Source organism: Camelina sativa, chromosome 8 (assembly GCF_030686135.1).
Source record: "Camelina sativa cultivar CO46 ecotype springtype chromosome 8, ASM3068613v1".
Classification (NCBI taxonomy): Eukaryota; Viridiplantae; Streptophyta; class Magnoliopsida; order Brassicales; family Brassicaceae; genus Camelina; species Camelina sativa.
In genome coordinates, this window is record NC_141887.1 from 4684849 (window position 1) to 4702689 (window position 17841).

The 17841-nt window shown below is 33.2% G+C and overlaps 1 protein-coding gene and 1 pseudogene across 1 annotated transcript; one reads left to right on the top strand and one right to left on the bottom strand.

The window, feature by feature from the left end:
- The first annotated feature begins 11312 nt into the window (after nucleotides 1–11312).
- LOC104709227 (putative aspartic proteinase GIP2) lies at nucleotides 11313–12369 on the top strand (annotated as a pseudogene).
- A 1184-nt stretch (nucleotides 12370–13553) lies between these two features.
- On the bottom strand, nucleotides 13554–14993 carry LOC104706227 (putative aspartic proteinase GIP2). Its single transcript, XM_010422395.2, has one exon. It carries the CDS (start codon nucleotides 14824–14826, stop codon nucleotides 13654–13656), a length of 1173 nt encoding a protein of 390 aa, XP_010420697.1. The 5' UTR covers nucleotides 14827–14993; the 3' UTR covers nucleotides 13554–13653.
- Nucleotides 14994–17841: the final 2848 nt, after the last annotated feature.

The following is a 17841-nucleotide window of genomic DNA, read 5'->3' on the forward strand; positions in this document are numbered from 1 at the left end:
AATATGTTGCATTAGGTTATATATGAGAAATTATTTCAACAATGTATATTCTACATCATGACTTGAATGTCATTATAAAACATAATTTTGTAAATTTGGTTTTTAAAAAGCGAGTTATTATATTATGAGTAATTTAATATATTGTTATACTTTTTGTTTTAATATATTTGGTTTCTTGAAATTCTTTCATATTATAGTGACATATTATTGACATTGCTATAACAAATCAATTTAAAGTGTTTATAGTTTCTAACTTTTATATCAAGTTTCAATATATTAAAAATATTTCCAAATAAATTATTTGAAGTTTATTCTATTATATAAAATTATAAAATTCAACAAAAATATGAAATTAAATTTAAATATTCAAATTTTGACCCGTTACTCAGTAATTTTTTTTTAATTCAATAGATATTATTTTTAAAGAATAATATAACTAAAGCTTGAATATTTTATAGATTGAACATTTTATATTTGTTTTTTAAAATCCAACTTATGGTATATACGGAAATAAAACTATTTTTAATTATAATAAATAATATGATAATTTATTTGTTTCCCAAAATAGACTCATATATAAAATTGAGAGGTGAAGTATAATGATAATTAACAAATTAATATATTAAGTTAGATATCAAAAGATATTATTTGATGAATAATTTAATATGGTAAGTTAGATGATATGATTCTTTAGAATATTTTTTTTAAGATTTTCGGTATAACCTATTTGTAACCAATTAATCTATCATTAATGTATAATCTATTTGTAACCAACTTATTAAAATTATATAGTCTATAAAACAATGTTGTGTACTTCCGTTTTATTATAGAGGGGATTAGCCGAAATATGTGCCCGCCTAAAATCGAGGTTTTGATTTAAGACAAACAAAATAATGAATACAGAACTATAACTTTTTGTTAAACCATTTACGAAAACTTAAACCTCTTTAGAAACTTTGGATTTTTTTTACATTAGTTTTTGTTTGAGTTCACATTTTAAGATCTCATTTGTTTGAAGAAAATAAATATTATAAGATAATTATTTTAACAAGTTGTTATAAATCAGACAAAAACAAAGCCGAATTTATTTAGGAAAACACAAAACAAAACTGTATTATATGCACGTTAATATGCAAGCTCTCAGTCAATGTCAGTCTCATCAATGCACGTTAATATTCGATATCTCAGTCGCTTCTCTAATCTACTAATACGAGCAATTATATTTGACCATTATATCAATGTGAAAATAGGGTCTCAAGACTGTACTACAATATCTGCGTACATGTAGTACATTATTATTACTCATTAACGTGCATTTCGTAATTGTCGACTTTAAGTATGCATGTATGTGTGTAAGTAAGAGAGCTGAGGGAACCAAAGCAACAGGACACGAACGGGTCACGGGGCAAAAGGAAAAAAAAATTAAATACTAGAAAACAATTTAGATAAGAATATACATGAAATATATAATAATGAGAGGACAGTGAGATTTTTTGGTGGGTCAATATGGAGATATAGATATTGCTCATTTGAGAGCCCAGAATGTTGCAACAGCCTTTTTTTTTGTTTTCTATACAAATCATAATTTGATATTTTATGTATAAACATGCATTCTTTATGTATAAATATATGCAAATTAATGTAATAGTGCACACACACACCATCAATTATCATATGATCCAAAAAAAAGCTAATCAGAAAAGACTTGTCCTTGTAATGCATATGATTGATTCAACTTTGTGGGTGGGCTTTTAATGGGTCGATACCAATCCTTTCATTTTTTGTGTTTCTTTCGTATAATTTATATATTAGTATGGATATATTTTTATTTCTTATATGTAATATTGTTACATGTATATGAGTTGAAATTGTCATAATCGAATCCCAGACATGTTTCTGGTACCACCACGTGAAAGATAGGATAACATTTATATAACTAAACAAAACAGGTCAGAGTTCACTTCACCCAATTCCCATAAAATATCTTGCATTTTTAATGGATAATTTATTTTGATTTATTATTTTACTCACACCACTCCTGCCTTTTTAGCTTCATTATGAGAATATAACTTATTGATTCTTAAATTTATAAAGATTGAATAAAAATTATTATTATTATTATTTTTTAAATAACAATTTTTTGCCTGCATGCGAATTCGGCGAAAAATATCTTTAAATAGTAGTATGTTATTTATTTCTTGTTATACAAAAAAAAAAAGATTTTAATCTAGGTTCTTAATGAAACCATAAAAAAGAGTAAGGCAAAAACGTTTAAAATGGTCAACTCAAGTTACGGTCAAATCTTTATGTTAAATATTCTATGTTTTAGTCCTTTTTGTGGATTTTACAAAGACTAGACTAAAAGTCACATGTTTGTAATTCAACTGCAAGAATATTGAAAACGTACGACAAAGATTAAAAATAGACAACTGGTTAGACTCTTAGGGTGTACAGAGGAAACTTATATATAAAAAAGACAGAAGAAGAAATTAGTGAAGGTGTTTAAAGGTAATTAAATGGTAAAGTGAGTTAAAAAGAAGAGTAAGACTTGTAAGAGTCAAAGTGGAGAGTTCGAAGTAGAGATGGCTCAAGACCCAATACGGTCTAGTGTCAGTGATGTTCACATGGCAGTGTCCATTCATCGGCTGCTTCCGGTTTATCCTTTCACCAAATCTTTCAACGGCTAAACATTTTTCCTCTTCCCATCGAATGACCGGCAAAAGCTAAACAAAATTACGCAATTTAATGTCATGTGCTTGGACATAATTGTGTGATTGTTTATTTTCCGAGGTCGTTTCTCTATTTCACCGTTATATTTCCATGCCTACCAAGTATACATTCACTTTTTCTTTTTATTCTTTGGTTTTATTATTCTAGTTATCCTTAAAAAAAGATTATTTTTCTTTTTTACTTAAACTATTTGAGTACTCGCACACTATACATATTATTTTTAGGGATATGAACAATTACATTATCACTGTCAATATCAAATCTTATATTGAGTAGTCAAAAATAAAAACACAAACCATAGTGATTAATATTATATGACTGAAAATTTGGAATAGCCACCAGATATTATTAAATCTTTTTTTTCTTTGGCACTGTATAGGTAAGAAAAAAACTGTAGTAAATTTGGCCAATTCTCAAGTCTCATAATCTGTTCTACCTCTTAATAATTAAACACAAAATGACCAGTTTCTTCTTATTATATAGTACTATTACATTTAACAACACACATACCAATCCTAAATACATAAAATAAAAATTTAGAAACAATACCACTCAAAGACAAAATCCTTAAGATTGTCCAGAGTAAGAATGAACTTGCAATCATATGTATAGTTGAGCAGATAAAGTCATAGAAAAAAAATTGCAGAGAAGAAAAACAACACAACAATGTAAAATTAAGAGAAAACTTTGTTTTTTCTTGTTTGTTATCGAATGAAAATGAATATAATCACTTACAAACTATAACTAGAAAAACTAATTAAACATTTTTCTCTATATATTCACGACTCTTGCCATATAAAGATTTTTTTTTGAACATGCTACACTGTACGGAAAGCAAGAAATATAGGAGTAAAGAAAAAAGTAATCAAAACATAGCATGCAATTCTCATAATGAAGAAACTAACTTGTAATTTATTTTGAGCAAAAAAAATAAACCATTACTAATGCATTAACATAGTATAATTAAGCTACAAAAAATAACCAGTTACAATCAATATAAATTCGTTCATGCGTGGATATCACTCTTGAGAAGCCTAGAAAGCCACAAGCTGTACCCATCAGCTATTTGGAACGATAAGCATACTAATCAGTTACAATTAATTAGACAATTTCTAGATGATTGTTGGTACCACAATCGGTTACCCTGTTCATCACCAGTACTGAATTCAGACAGCCCGGTCTATAATGGGAAGGTAGAGGCCCATTAAGGTGAAATGCCCAATCTGGAAGAATGGATAAAGAGTTTGTCGAACCCACAAAAAACATACTGGTCACCTCGGAGCTCGGATCAGTAAAGGGAAAGCGAGCAAGATTTGGTTATCTGTCAGTAGTAAATGATATACAAAATTTACGGAGTAGAATTGATTCTCATTTAATGCTCGCAATAGTAATATATGAGACGCAATAAAAATTGTAAGAGACGGATGAAATATTAATTAAAAAAGCAATTTCACAATAAATACTATTAGTCAGATCGGAACTAATCTCCAACATAACATCAATACAAGAACATTCATAACCATTCTATCCAACAACCTAGCATATTTCTAATTAAGATTCCAACAACATAACATAGCCAAAACCAACAACACATAACCGAGACCCTAGATCATCCTCCTCCTCATCGCCATGATTCCATGTCGCATATTACCTACACCACAAACAATAATTGAGATGCGTAAGTATTATCATAAGTACTTAGTGAAGCAATCTTCACATCTAGTAGGCTATACACAAAAGCAATTAAGGCCATACACAAGAAAACAACATAAAAACAGCCAAAATAGACAATCAGAACCAAAAGTGCGTCCACAAACACCTAGTGTCGATCGACACCAACAACTGGTGTTAGTCGACACCCCTTCTGGTATCGGTCGACAGCACCACCACTCTGCACCACTTCTGCAACGCGATCTCCTTCCGCAAAGACAGACGACACCATACCTCTGCAAACACCTCCGTTGACGATCTCCACCATCAACTGACCCTAAAACTCCACCACATCATCTCCCAGGACGACACAACCAAGAACAATTTCACATGGCCACACAAACACCACAAAATCACACAAAACAGAAAGGAAACAATCATACAATCACCAAATCAAACACACAAACCCTAATTGCTCAGATAAGTCATGGTCATGCACTCACCTTAATTTAGAAAGAGATATAGGACGAACGAGACAAGGAACAACACTACAACAACCTCCCTGACACCAACAATCACGAAACCTCCTTCTCTTCTCTTTGACAACTCCCAAAACAGATCCCTCTGCTCCTCTTAACCCTCCTCAAGGTCTCTTTGCTCTTAGGATCAAACTTACAATCTCTCTCTCTTTTTTTCTCTCACATAAGCGACAAACACAACTCGACAAAGAAAAATAGGATGCTCGTGCCTTTTAAAACGAGACTTAAGATTTTCAAACCCAAACCAAGCTAAACCGAGCAATTTCAAAAGAAACTGAATAACCACCAATTTAGCATTGTCGATCGACACTCACCCTAATTTGAGTTCTGCATGTTACACACTTTCCATTACTGATGTGATAGAAAAATTGAAAAAATTGACCAACTTTTATAGTATAGATTCCTTATCTAATTTAGAGTATTTTATTGAATTGCAGACAAATATATTATTGTATTGTTCCAAAAAAACCGATATAGTTCGATTTTTTATATATAGAACTAGTTTGTTACGGGATGAATATAAGCAAAATGGAAAAAATTATATTGATTTAAATTTAATTATAACACAATTCGTATAACTCAAATTAGTTGGACTGTATTCACTTTGTTTTAAGTTGATTTATTTTGTATTAAATTCGTATATCTAATGGTTTGTCCGAATATTGTATCACTTTCTACATTGGAATTCCATTAAAATAGATTTTGGTGATAGAAAATGAAAAAGCAAATCCTGATTTTGTGTACACTAAAAATTGTTCAGTTTTAGTTTTAGTATTTATATATGTCAAAATCGGTTTTACACTTGGAGATGAAGTTTTTAAATTATTCTATAAAATCGATTACCGAGAACCTAGTACTTCGTTCCGTGCTTATGAAGTTTTGTAATATCTAGAACTTTTTTTTTGCTGTTGTTGTTGTTGACTTGTTGTAAATACGAAAATTGTAAATTGGTTTTTAGATGTAAAAATTTCTCTAAGCTGCAATTCCACAAAAAAAAAAAAAAAACTCTTCATTTGTAGTAAACTCTTATTTCTTTCATCCTTTTTTACCGTTAATGGAATTTAGGGGTTGAACAAACTCACTATATAATATTTTTCGTAAAATATATAATATTAAATAATAAATTCCATTTGTTCAAAAAACAAAAACAAAAAATCCACACAAAAATATATATTGGGATGGTTGAACACACTTACTAAGTTGTTTACTTATTAGTCCTACTATATAAACGAGAGAGATTGGCCTAAAACATGACCGACAAAACCCTTCAATTACGGGCTACAAATTGTTTTCTTATAGTATTTTGTTTGCTAATTCCCAAGTTTAAACCCAACTATATATGATTAATAATGCTACTCCCATGAATTTAAAAATTTGCCGATTTTTTATTACTTCAACACCGAATAATTCTTCACTGACTCCTAAGGTATATTGTTACACATTCACATTCGGTTTGCCCTTGGTAAAAACATTTAAAAATTAATACCATACACAATCTATGATCAGTGGCAGTGGTCCAGTGCAATCTATAAATAGTATTTTAAAAGAGTACAAAACATAAAATGATAAAATATAGAATAAAACTATCTATATGGGAAAGATCTAAATTAATAAAAAAAGTAAGTGCTTTAAAACACACTTGTATCATATTAGTAGAGCATCTAACAACTAGTTTTCTTTCTGTTTCACAAAAAGTATTATTTTGATACATTTTATATAAATTAAGAAAAGTTTAAATTATACATGTTTGGTCATATTTAAGAAATGGTTAATGATCTAAATTAAATGAAAATAGCTTTGAGTTTAGAAGTAAAAAGAGAATTTAGCATTAAAACACTCACCGAAAATGTATAATGACACTTTTTATAAAACAGAAAATAATAATTAACTAGCCTTAAAAACAATTAATAGTTAATTCTTAAACTATACTTATTTTTTAATAGTAATTTTTAATCGATATATTACTGATAATTTCGTTTACTAATTAGATCATAATGGAAACAACACAATACGATACGTTCAGAAAAAAAAAAAAAAAAAAAAAAGAGAGAGAGAGAGTTCGCCCTAGTCGTCGCCCAAACTTTCAGATCTCCGTTTGCCCTATCCGGTGACCGGCACTCTTCGCCGTAACTGTGAGAGGGCCTCTGTTTCTCTGTGTTTCGTTTATTGTTGTCTTTGCTTCCCATCGGTGAGATCTGGTAGTTTGATGGGGATGTTAGTGAGTCAATCTTTAGCTGGTCTTCAAGGTGAGGTTTGGTAGGTGTTCGTTAGAGTGTTGCCCTTCCTCCCCAGCGGTTTCAGGAGAAGTCTCTTTTGGTGCTTCTCGTTTCTGTGACCATGGGCTTTTGTGGTCTTCTGATTGAGTAAGCTAATTCTCCCATCTTTCTCCTCCGTCTCTTAGCTTGGTTTAGATGTTTAGTTTTCGTTGCAGTGGTGTTGGCCTTCGATTGGGGAGTATTTGTTTGTTTCGTGTTCAGACTTTGTGATTGTGTTGAGGAAACAGTTTGAGCAGCCTTATCTGTGAAGGTCTCTGATTACAAGTAAAGATGATGATGCCGAATCATAGATCAACGGTTTGGTTTGAAGAATAAATGCCATTGTCATTTGCTTGTTTCTGTCTCAGATGTGGTAGTTACTCTTGTTCTTATCTTCGTTTCGAAGCTGTAGTTGTGGTTTGGTTGTGGATCTTCGTCAGTTCCGTCCAACCGTTGCCTTTCCTCCCATTCATTGTCTCTTCGGTTCAGCTTGTGCTCCTTGCAGGTTCGATTTCTTTCTTAGCAGAAGTTTCGTATTTAAGGGATTGGTTGTGGTAGTCTTCAAAGATTATATAGATTATTCTCCTTGACATTCACGGTGTGTGTTAACTAGCTTGATCCTTCGTCTGTCTCGTTCCTGTGATTGGTGTTTTTTGAGAAGTTGTTCCTTGCTCCTTGTCCCTGCTTTCGTGATCTGTGTAGATCAGTTAGCTTTTTGGCGGACTCTAGTCAGACGTTAAGAGACGTATCAGTCGTCGTCGTCACATCTGGAAGTGTGTTCAAGGCTCTATGACCTTCTATGAGTTCTCTTTACTTGCCGGGTTATGTTGTCCTTGTTCTTGAGAGATTTGCTCTCATTGTGATAGGAGGAAGTAGATGTTATCTACGTTTTGGCCGTGGGCATTCGTGATAAATCGCATTCGCAGGTGTTTCAGGAGAAGAAGTTTCTCTTTTCTTTTGGTGCTATCCTTTTTTAAGGTCTGCTTAGTACTTCTGCTTTTAGGTTTAGGAATCGTCCTCTTTCGATTTTGGTCTTGATATTATCTGTTTTGCATCTGTAGTTTTCTTTGTTTCCTTTTGATAAGGCTTAACTCCTGGAGAATTTCCTTTTCTGCTGGCTTAGTTTCCGGAAATTTCTTTTTGTTCACCGGTTTAGTTTCCCTTTTTTAAATTATAATTCAAAATGTATTTTTCATGTTTTATAATATTATCAGATGACCAAAAAAGAAAAAGAAAAAAAAAAAAAAAAAAAAAAAAAAAAACAATACATAACATCGTATATGAGGAGGTCAATCTTTTGGACGCTCGGCTCGGCATATGACATGTCACTACACCTCCCAACCCACAAAAAAAAAAAAAAAAACTCCAGAGACCGCAGGTCCCACGACTCCTCCCTTAGAAAGCCTCAGTAGCATATACTATTTTCCACAGTTTTCAGTCGGTCCCAAGAATATTAGCCTTTGGATATCTAACCATGAATGATAATGCTTATAACTTTATAAGATGCATGAGACTTCATGTAGCGCTGACCAAGCAATATAAAACATCATATTAGAAGGAAAAATACGTTTTGGTCATTTTATATACTGTTTTTTGACAAACACATATATGACACACAATGCAAGAACCGTTTGATCATGTCAGAACTATCAAAGTTAGATCTTAATATCTTATATCCATTAAAAACATACGACTAACAAGACGTAATTCAACCATCTAAATCCAATCTTTGGATTCAAGTCAAATGATTTCTTGTATAAATAGTCCTCCATAGCTTATAATGTGAAGGGAGATACGACAAGTAACAACATGGCTGGATCCTTCACTTTTCGTAGAACTATGACCCCCAAACACATCACCTCAGAGTCCGACTTTACTTCAATTTTTTTTCTTTTCATATATATATATATATATATATATATATATTTTCATAATTTCTATTTATCCATATAAAAAAAATTCAATTTTACAATTTAACTCGGCCGATCACATTCATTTCGGTTAAAACTGAAATACTTTTACATATGTATATTGATCAATTTATCAAGGTATCTTAATATCAATATTATTCTATTTATAAGTTATAACTAAGAAGTTGTTTATTCGATATACTACTATATGATATTAAAATAATAGTATGGAATAAACCAGAATAACAAGTGTAGAATATTAATCTGTACATACAAGAAGGTTAAGAGCAGGGAAGCCGTAATTATAAGTATTCTTACGTCGATAAATCAACAGATTCTTGATTTGCTTGTTACGTCTTCTGACAAACACACCGGATATAAAAGAAACAAGAAGATCTTCCAATTTCTACGAGTGAACGAACGGTCAAAAAAGCGAAGCTCGAAAGGCTACTACAAACCAATAGTACAAAAAATAAGAAAAAGGAGATACTAGTAGTAGTATACAATTTTACCGGAAAACCCGAACGGTCGTCGGGAGCCGAGCCGGGTCGAGCCGAATCCTACTTTTAATAAATAATCTAGTGTGACGCGTGTACAAAAAAGACTCGATATGGCAAAAAATGACGGAAACTGAATCCAACGGTGCAGATCGTCGGTTCGAGTAAAGTTTATAGGACCCACGTATCTAATATGGGAATCTTTCTGATGTACGGTCGGATTTTCATGGTTGTGGGCCCCACTTTTTTCTCCATACCTCACACTATACACCACGCCTCATCATCACTCTTCTTCTCTCTTTCTCTCTCGTTATTAAAATTTAATTTCATAATTTAGGGAAAAAAAATTACGTTACGAAACAAAAAAACAAAAACAATCAATTAATCAGAAGAAAATCTCGGGTGAAAAGAGAGAGAGAGAGTAGTAGATTGGTGGGGATAAAAACGAAAAAGGAAGAGAAGAGTTGATTTTTTTTTTTTTTGTAAAAGTGGGTGCTACATATATGTGTTGAAAGTGGTGTAGTGTAAATAGGAGTTATAAAAAAGTGATTGGTACGAAATGTTTTGTAACTTAAAAAAGAGAAAAGATCACAGAGAGAATCTGAGGACTGTAATTTTTTGGCACTAAATCCCTCCCGATGACTTTGTATGATAAGGACACCACCATTACAATTGACACACAAAGAGACACACCAACAGCTAGTGGAACATGTGACTGATTGCACAACATCGATCATCTTATGGGTCGTTTTTATATTGTTTTGATGCACATTCTTTTTTTCTTTTCCTATACGTTTTAGTTGTGCACACACTAAATTGCAAACTAGTCATGATGTATATACAAGTGTGTTTGTGTGTGTGTGTGTGTTTTTTTTTTTTTTTTTTGTGATTTTGGTAATGAATCCTAAATATCTTGGTTTAACAAAGTACTAGATAGTAAACAGAAGAAGGCTAAATCGAATAATGATGATGATACAGCCACGATATTATTACTAACAACAAAACTATACTATGTTCTTTTATGATTTTTATTGTGAATTTTTTTTACATTTAAAACCTTCTATTATTTCTTGCAAACAAAAACAAAACTCTTTCTTGTTTTTTTTTTTTTCTTAAGAAGCAATCAATTTGCATCGTACATAATCATCATTGGATTCCCCTCTACTACAAATAGTTGATTTGGACAAATTGATTTACCAATCACCATGATCCAGTTCGACACTTGACTGCCTATTTTTGATATGAAATTTGCTCCGTGATTAACTTAGACGTCTTAAGTGTCTGTGTGCGCGCGTAATAAGTAACGTATGGACTAATCGGCGACACTTTTATAAACCAAATTGGGCCGAAACTTTCATTCACATGCATATCAGCATATGTAAAATACAACAAGCAAATAAACCATACGAATAGATATGAATTGGAGGAGATAAAATGATATCAGTGCATGGGTTTTTGGTATCATTGGGCCTAATATAGTTTTGGCCCAATAACAACCACGTTACAGACCCAGCTTAAGAAAAAAAAAAAAAGAATTTTGTATTTAGTAATGGATTATGCAGCCATCATTTTTAAATAGTAGATGAAAGGTCAACCAAAATTATCATTCGCTGTCAATTATAATTATTTGTAATGTCGGAACCAAAACCAGGTCAACGTTCCGACATATATATATATATATATATATTTTTTTTTTAAGTTTAGAAACAGAGCTGAGTTGTGTGAACATAAAATTCGAATCTTTACTACACAGATTGGTATGTGTGCTCCAGTGCCGGAGGAAAATTTGAACCGGGATGCTCCGATCATCCTTGTGGACTAAATCCGTACAATCCCGTGGATAACACGTTACGTAATGGATCCTTGGGTGAAGACCGAATCATCTTCTATTCTATACCCGACGGTTTAAGCTTCGCATCTCGATTCCACTCGCCGCCGGTGTTATTCGCCTGCGTCGGTCGTAAAAGCTACTCCGAAGGGTTCACGTCGGAAGCTTCTGGATTGCTAAGTCTGTCGAGAAATGCACTTTCTCTCCCGGTCGCAACTCTCCTCTGCCGTTAAACTCTTCCCGCCAAAATTCGCACTCTGTCTCCCTTCTAAAACAGAGGACTCTGGTTTCGGAGACCTTTTCATCGGCGGAGGTTCGTACTTCCTCCCGCCGTACCAGTACGACGCTTCTCGCCTCTTCACCACTGTCTCGCTCATCTCCAACGAAACCTCCTTTGATGAATACTTCTTTCAAGTCAAGTCAATAGAAATCGACGAAAAGGCGGTTCCTCTGAAGAGTCCGATGATACTCTCTAAGCTCAGCACGGTGGTTCCGTTCACTGTTCTACATCATTCGATTTACGAACCTTTTGTTAAAGAGTTCAAATCCAAGGCTTCGTCGAGGAAGATGGTCGAAGCAAAGGCAAAGGTATCTTCTTTCGAGGTGTGTTATAGAGTGAAGAAAGGGTTTAACATGGAAGATGTTCCGGTGATTGATCTGACGGTGGGGAGTGGTGGCCGTAGATGGAGAATCTACGGACGGAATTCGATGGTAGTTGTGAAGAAAGGAGTGATGTGTTTGGCGTTTGTGAGAGGAGGAGGAGGAGAAGATAGAGAAGAGATGGTGATTGTTGGAGGGTATCAGATGGAAGATAGTTTGGTGGAGATTGATCTTCAATCATCGAAGCTTAGTTTTACATCTTCTCTTCTTAGATATAACACTTCTTGTTCTCATTTTAGACCAGTTTCAACAGATATTGGTGGCCGGGTGGCGTATACAAAACAAGTCGTAATTAGTTAATGAATTCATTTGTTGAGATATTTTACCATTTCTTCTTCTTAAATCGGCCCGAAGAAAACTATGAGTCTAAAGACAAGCCCATCTAGGTGGAAGTGACAAGAGATGTAACTTGTTGGATGATACAAATGGGTTATGGAGAAATAAGAAGATTGTAATTTATATAATACGAAATGGGTTATCAAGGATAAAGTTTTGTTTACTTTTTAGGCAGCTTAACAAGTAACAGAATATTGTCAAAAAAAAAACAAGTAACAGAACATATCTAAAATACCCACAATTAATTAAACATCCATACTCAATCAAAGGATTTTCTGTTTGGCTTCGTATGCATCATTACATGGAGAAATAATTAAGAAGATCCACATGTGTTTACATTATTATCAGATGGGCCAGTCAGTCAATAGAGTACATAGAAAGATACCTAAAAGAATATGTACGAGGAACTCATATGACTAGTAATAAAAATACAGAAAAGCATGTGTTTATGTATACAGTGATATCTTTCATGATATCTGGACCAGATGCTGCAAATGTAAGCATTATCCTCGATCTCTTGGAAGCACGTGCTTTTCTCTATTTTTAAGCACTACGAATGTATTTCCAAATCCATATATATCTCTGTATTTTGATTCTACCTTTAGTTACAGGTCAAAATACCGTACTTTTTTTTGTTTTGTTTATATGATCAAGATCAACTATGTCGTATACGCATATTCATCTCGATGGCATCGTTTGGCCATTAGGTGGCCTTGCTCGTCCGTCGCAGTTATTGTGCCATGCTTTCAAGTTACAACTTTATATTAGAATAACAATTCTTTTGCAAATTGCCAGAAACTCTTAAAATTATAATAGTTATTCATGATTAAAGAAACTACTCCAAAGCATAGAGCACTTTCAAGATTTTTTTTTTAACTGATATTGTACACTACCAAGGGGAGGAAGGTTTATCTCGTCGGTATAATAAAATGATAAATTATACCCCAAAACAGAAAAGTATTAAATTGCATATATGTATGTTTAAATTTTCATTTTAAGTTATTCTACTTTAAAAAAGAAAAAATAGTCTACAGGATATTGCATGTTTATTTTTAATCAGAACAAATTGGATCTTATAAGGTCTATAGACCATATATAGTGTTGGAATGCAAGATCTTGTATACCTTCCGATCAAAAATTTCAACCGATTTAAAAAGAGACTGATAGTTCTCATTGACTTCAATTATTCATGTCGAGATTGAAAGGAAAATAACATGGCTTCATAACTTCAATAATCGGTTACGTGCATTAGAAAGGTGATAACCTTTCTACTGAACAAGAGGTGTTGTGAAGCAAAAGAGAAGAAGAGAAAGAAAACTTGGAAGCTTTGAGATCAAACTCCACCAAATTATCTTCCATCTGAAATCCTCCGATAAGTATAGGGTTCTTCGGATTCACTCCTCCGTCCACAAACCCTAAACAAACCACGTTTTTATTCACCTTCACCAGCGAATTAGACCCGTAAATCCTCCACTTAGCACCTCCGCTCAGCACTAGGTCGATCACGGGAGCTCCACGTCCTCCATTATTGGAGTTGAAGCACGCTCCGAAAGGCTTCACGGCGGGAGCTTTAGCCATCTTGGCGTTTCCGGAGAAGGCTGTGAGAAGAGCCTTGTATATGGAAGTTTGCAATACGGTGTAAGGAGCCATAGTGCATATCTTTGTGGCTCCATGGAGTATTATTGGAACGGTCTTTCCACCGATTTGGATGGACTTCACATCGATAAAATGCTCACCAGACTTGGCATTGACAATCAAAGGTGTGGAGGCAAAGATCGTAGAAACATCTTTTAAGTAAGGCAGATAGTAATACTCCCCTTTGCCGATCCAAAGGCCACCGGGATAAAGTTTTGATTTCTCGTTGGAAGGCAAACAAAGAGCCATTTTTGGAGCAAGCTGGTACATGGAAATGAGCTGCGAGGGAATGGACAAGTGAGTGTTAGCGAGACCGATGGTTCCTTTAACAGGAGCACCATCAGTGCAGGTCAAAGTCAGCGAAGAGCTCTTTTCACTGTCCATAATGTAAACTCCATTGTATGAATAGAATAAGGGGACGGTGTCTCGGAAGAGCCGGGCATTGTCGGACGACCGACACGGAGTTTTCGTCTTAGTGGTGGTGTTGTTGGAACAGGAGAAGTTCGGGTTCGCGTATGTGCATCTCGTGGAGCCGCACCTGATGGGGTGGAAGGAGGAGGATTTGGCGGCTGTGGCGCAGTTTTGTAATAAGGGTCCTACTCCGTTGAGGTCAAGGACGAATTCTTGGCTTACACTCGAGCCAATGGACAAAGGGATGGAGTAGATATTTGTGGCCTTATCTTTATTAACTGGGTGTTGAAATGATTGAAACTTTTCCAACGAGTGTGATGTGTTTGCAAGGGAGAGAAAAACAAGACAGAGGAGAAGAAAGATCATATTAGCCATTAAAAAAAAAAAAAAAGGATATATGATTTGTTACTTGTGGCTATGATGTGAATTACTAAAACTAACCATCATGTATACTTATAGAATATGATCATCCTCTTCGCTTCTTTATGCTATTTAGATCTGAACATTGGGGTAAGCAAGTTTTTATGATTTGAGAAGAATGTAGCCAGAGCATATCGTACCACGTGATCTCATTTGATATCTAAATAACATATTTTTTGTTTTCTTTCAGATTTCAAAATGCCAAAACATATCCGCTTGGCTTCAAAAAGATTGAAGGATTTTTTTTTAATATGTGTATTTTTTAAAAAATTAATGTAAAATTTTTGGCATAAAATATCTAATTTAACTTCAGAATCATAGGAAAATGTCAAAAGTCAATTTGAATTTAAAATATTTTTAAAAATTACTCCCTCTGTTTCAAAATATAAGATGTTTTAGAGAAGTTTTTTGTTTGATAATATATGATGTTTTCAAGTTTTTATGCAACTTTTAGATTAATTTAGTATTTTATATTATGCAGTATTGTTTCTGATTGGCTGAACTTGTTAAAAGTAAAGACTTCTTAATCTGCGTGTTTTAGCTAAAACATCCTATATTTTGAAACGGAGAAAGTATATGTTTTCTTAAAGAGAATTTTTGAAAAATGTGTCTTTTGAGATACTTTTTTTCAAAAAAATGTTTATTTTTTTGTCCACTTTCAATTTTATCCTCTTTTAATTTTAATGACCAATTTTTAATTTTGGCTCTTAAAAAAATGTCCGCACCATAATCCCATTACTTTTGCGTTAGAAGTTATCGGATTTTGGGGTTTATATAAAAGTCTTTTAAGGGTTTTTAAGCTGTATTATTCACTTTATTAGTACAAAAGAAAAAAAGAAAAGAAATCCTAGATGCTAAACGATGGGGTATTCATCTCAAAATAGTTATGTATTTCAAGTATTTTATTCATATATATTTTAAATATGTGATAAACAATATTTGATTTTGTTGGTCATAAAAGTATTATACATCTTCAGGACATTAACGAACTATCAGAAGAATCTGCTATAGAGTTATACAAGAGATTCTGCTAAAACGAGAATGTGAACCTAGCTTACGACTTTATAGGATGCTTATTGTGGGATCGGAGAATGAACCTCTCTTCCCGGAGTGTTTTCTAAGCGGGGTGTTTATCACCGTTCTAGTTCCAAACCGAATAAAAGATAATTGTTATTTGCAAAGTAAAAGTAAGTGTTATTGATAATAGGAAATTTTTTCCGTCCCCATTACAATCTCCCCCTAACTCATTCTTATACTACGAAATCACAATTAACCATACTAATTTACTCCGCCAATCTCGCACTCTATTCAATACAATTGATTACAGGAATCTTTGACCGCTTTCCCGAGCTCCAAAGTGGTCTATTGTTTTACTCCGCTCCACTTCTCTTAGTCGGGCTTAATGGGCCGGTCCAGGTTGCGGCTATGGCCCATATTATTTGCTGGTTCTGGGCCCGGCTTTTTAAACCCGAGGTGACCGATTGTGGTACCAACACTTATGTTCACTTTTAGCCTTTAGGTATAACATGTAAATGTTAAATACATTATGTTTCTTTTTGTTTTTTTGCAATGAATTCAAATGAAGCAAGAGTTCACAACTGATTCACAAAAAAACTCACACTAGCTAGATGTTAATCCCACATGAGGATAATTTAATTTTATTAGTGACATTTTTAGTATTTTATGATAATTATTTTTATTAAAATTTATATTTTAATAAAAAGAATGAAAATATCAAATCACCCTTAAACTTCAAAATACTAGTTTCAACGTCAAAACTACATAAATTAATTCGTTTAAATACAAATAGAAAAACATATCTTATATCATATGTAGCAAATTTAAATTATTCAGATAACTACTAGGTTAAACCCGCGCTACGCCGCGGGATTGTTTTTATTTTTTTTTCTTTTTATAAAATATTTTTATTTTGTATTTTACAATTTTTTAAAAATTATAATTTAATATAAGTTGTTTGAAATCAAATATGAAGATGTATTGATATGTCTGAAGTAGTGTCTGTGCGATTCAAGAAGTGATACAGGATTGCTGTTGTTTTATGTGCCTGAGAAGTTTCTAGAAGGTTTGAGAAGGCAATATTGAAGGACGGTTTTAGGATGAATTGAAAAGGAAAACTACTATTTTTTTGGTTGATTAAATTGGAGTTTTACAAGGAAAAGGAAAATAACAAAAAGAAAAAAGTTATTTTCTTATGAAATTTGGAAATCTTCTCCTATGGTGATTAAGAAGTCTTGATGGGTATATAAAGAGGTGTTAGGCACGTCCTAGAGAGGCAAGAGAGCTGAGGCATAAAGATAAATCCTAGAGAGCTTTCTGTGTTTGTGTGCGGCTTAGTTTCGCGGTTTGGTGCTTGTGTTGTTCAAGCTTCTTTGTTCGTCGGTGTGACGTGTGTATGAAGGTTGCTCAAGAGAGTAGAAGATCTGAAGTCTAGGCTCAGGGGGAGTTTAGCCCAAGGTTAGGTTATCTTGGTTTGAATCTAGGCTCGGTGTGAGTTTAGTTAAGGGTAGAGATTTATCCTTAAGATTTCATGTTATAGAACGAAGCGGTGAGTTAAGAGGGTTGTGCTTAATTTACGCGTTTACGAATATGTTGTATTTGCTTTCTTGTTCTAGTGGAATCGAAATCTGGACGTGGTCCCGGGAAGTAGGAAAAACCGAACCTCGTTAACAAAGCTCTTGTGTTATTTACTTTCTGCACTTTATTATTTGCACCTCATCCGCATTTACAAAATACAATAATTAATAAAGTTTTTGAAAAATATCAATGCAAATTATTATCTACTTGACTACTTTTGTGTTTTTATTATTTTTATTATTATATTTTCTTATTATTTTAATTAAACAATAGACAAACAATTTATTTTTACTAAACAAATGAAAAATACTAAAAAAAACACCAAATCGAAAATATAAATGCAATCAAATCGAAAAAACACCAAATCGAAAACAA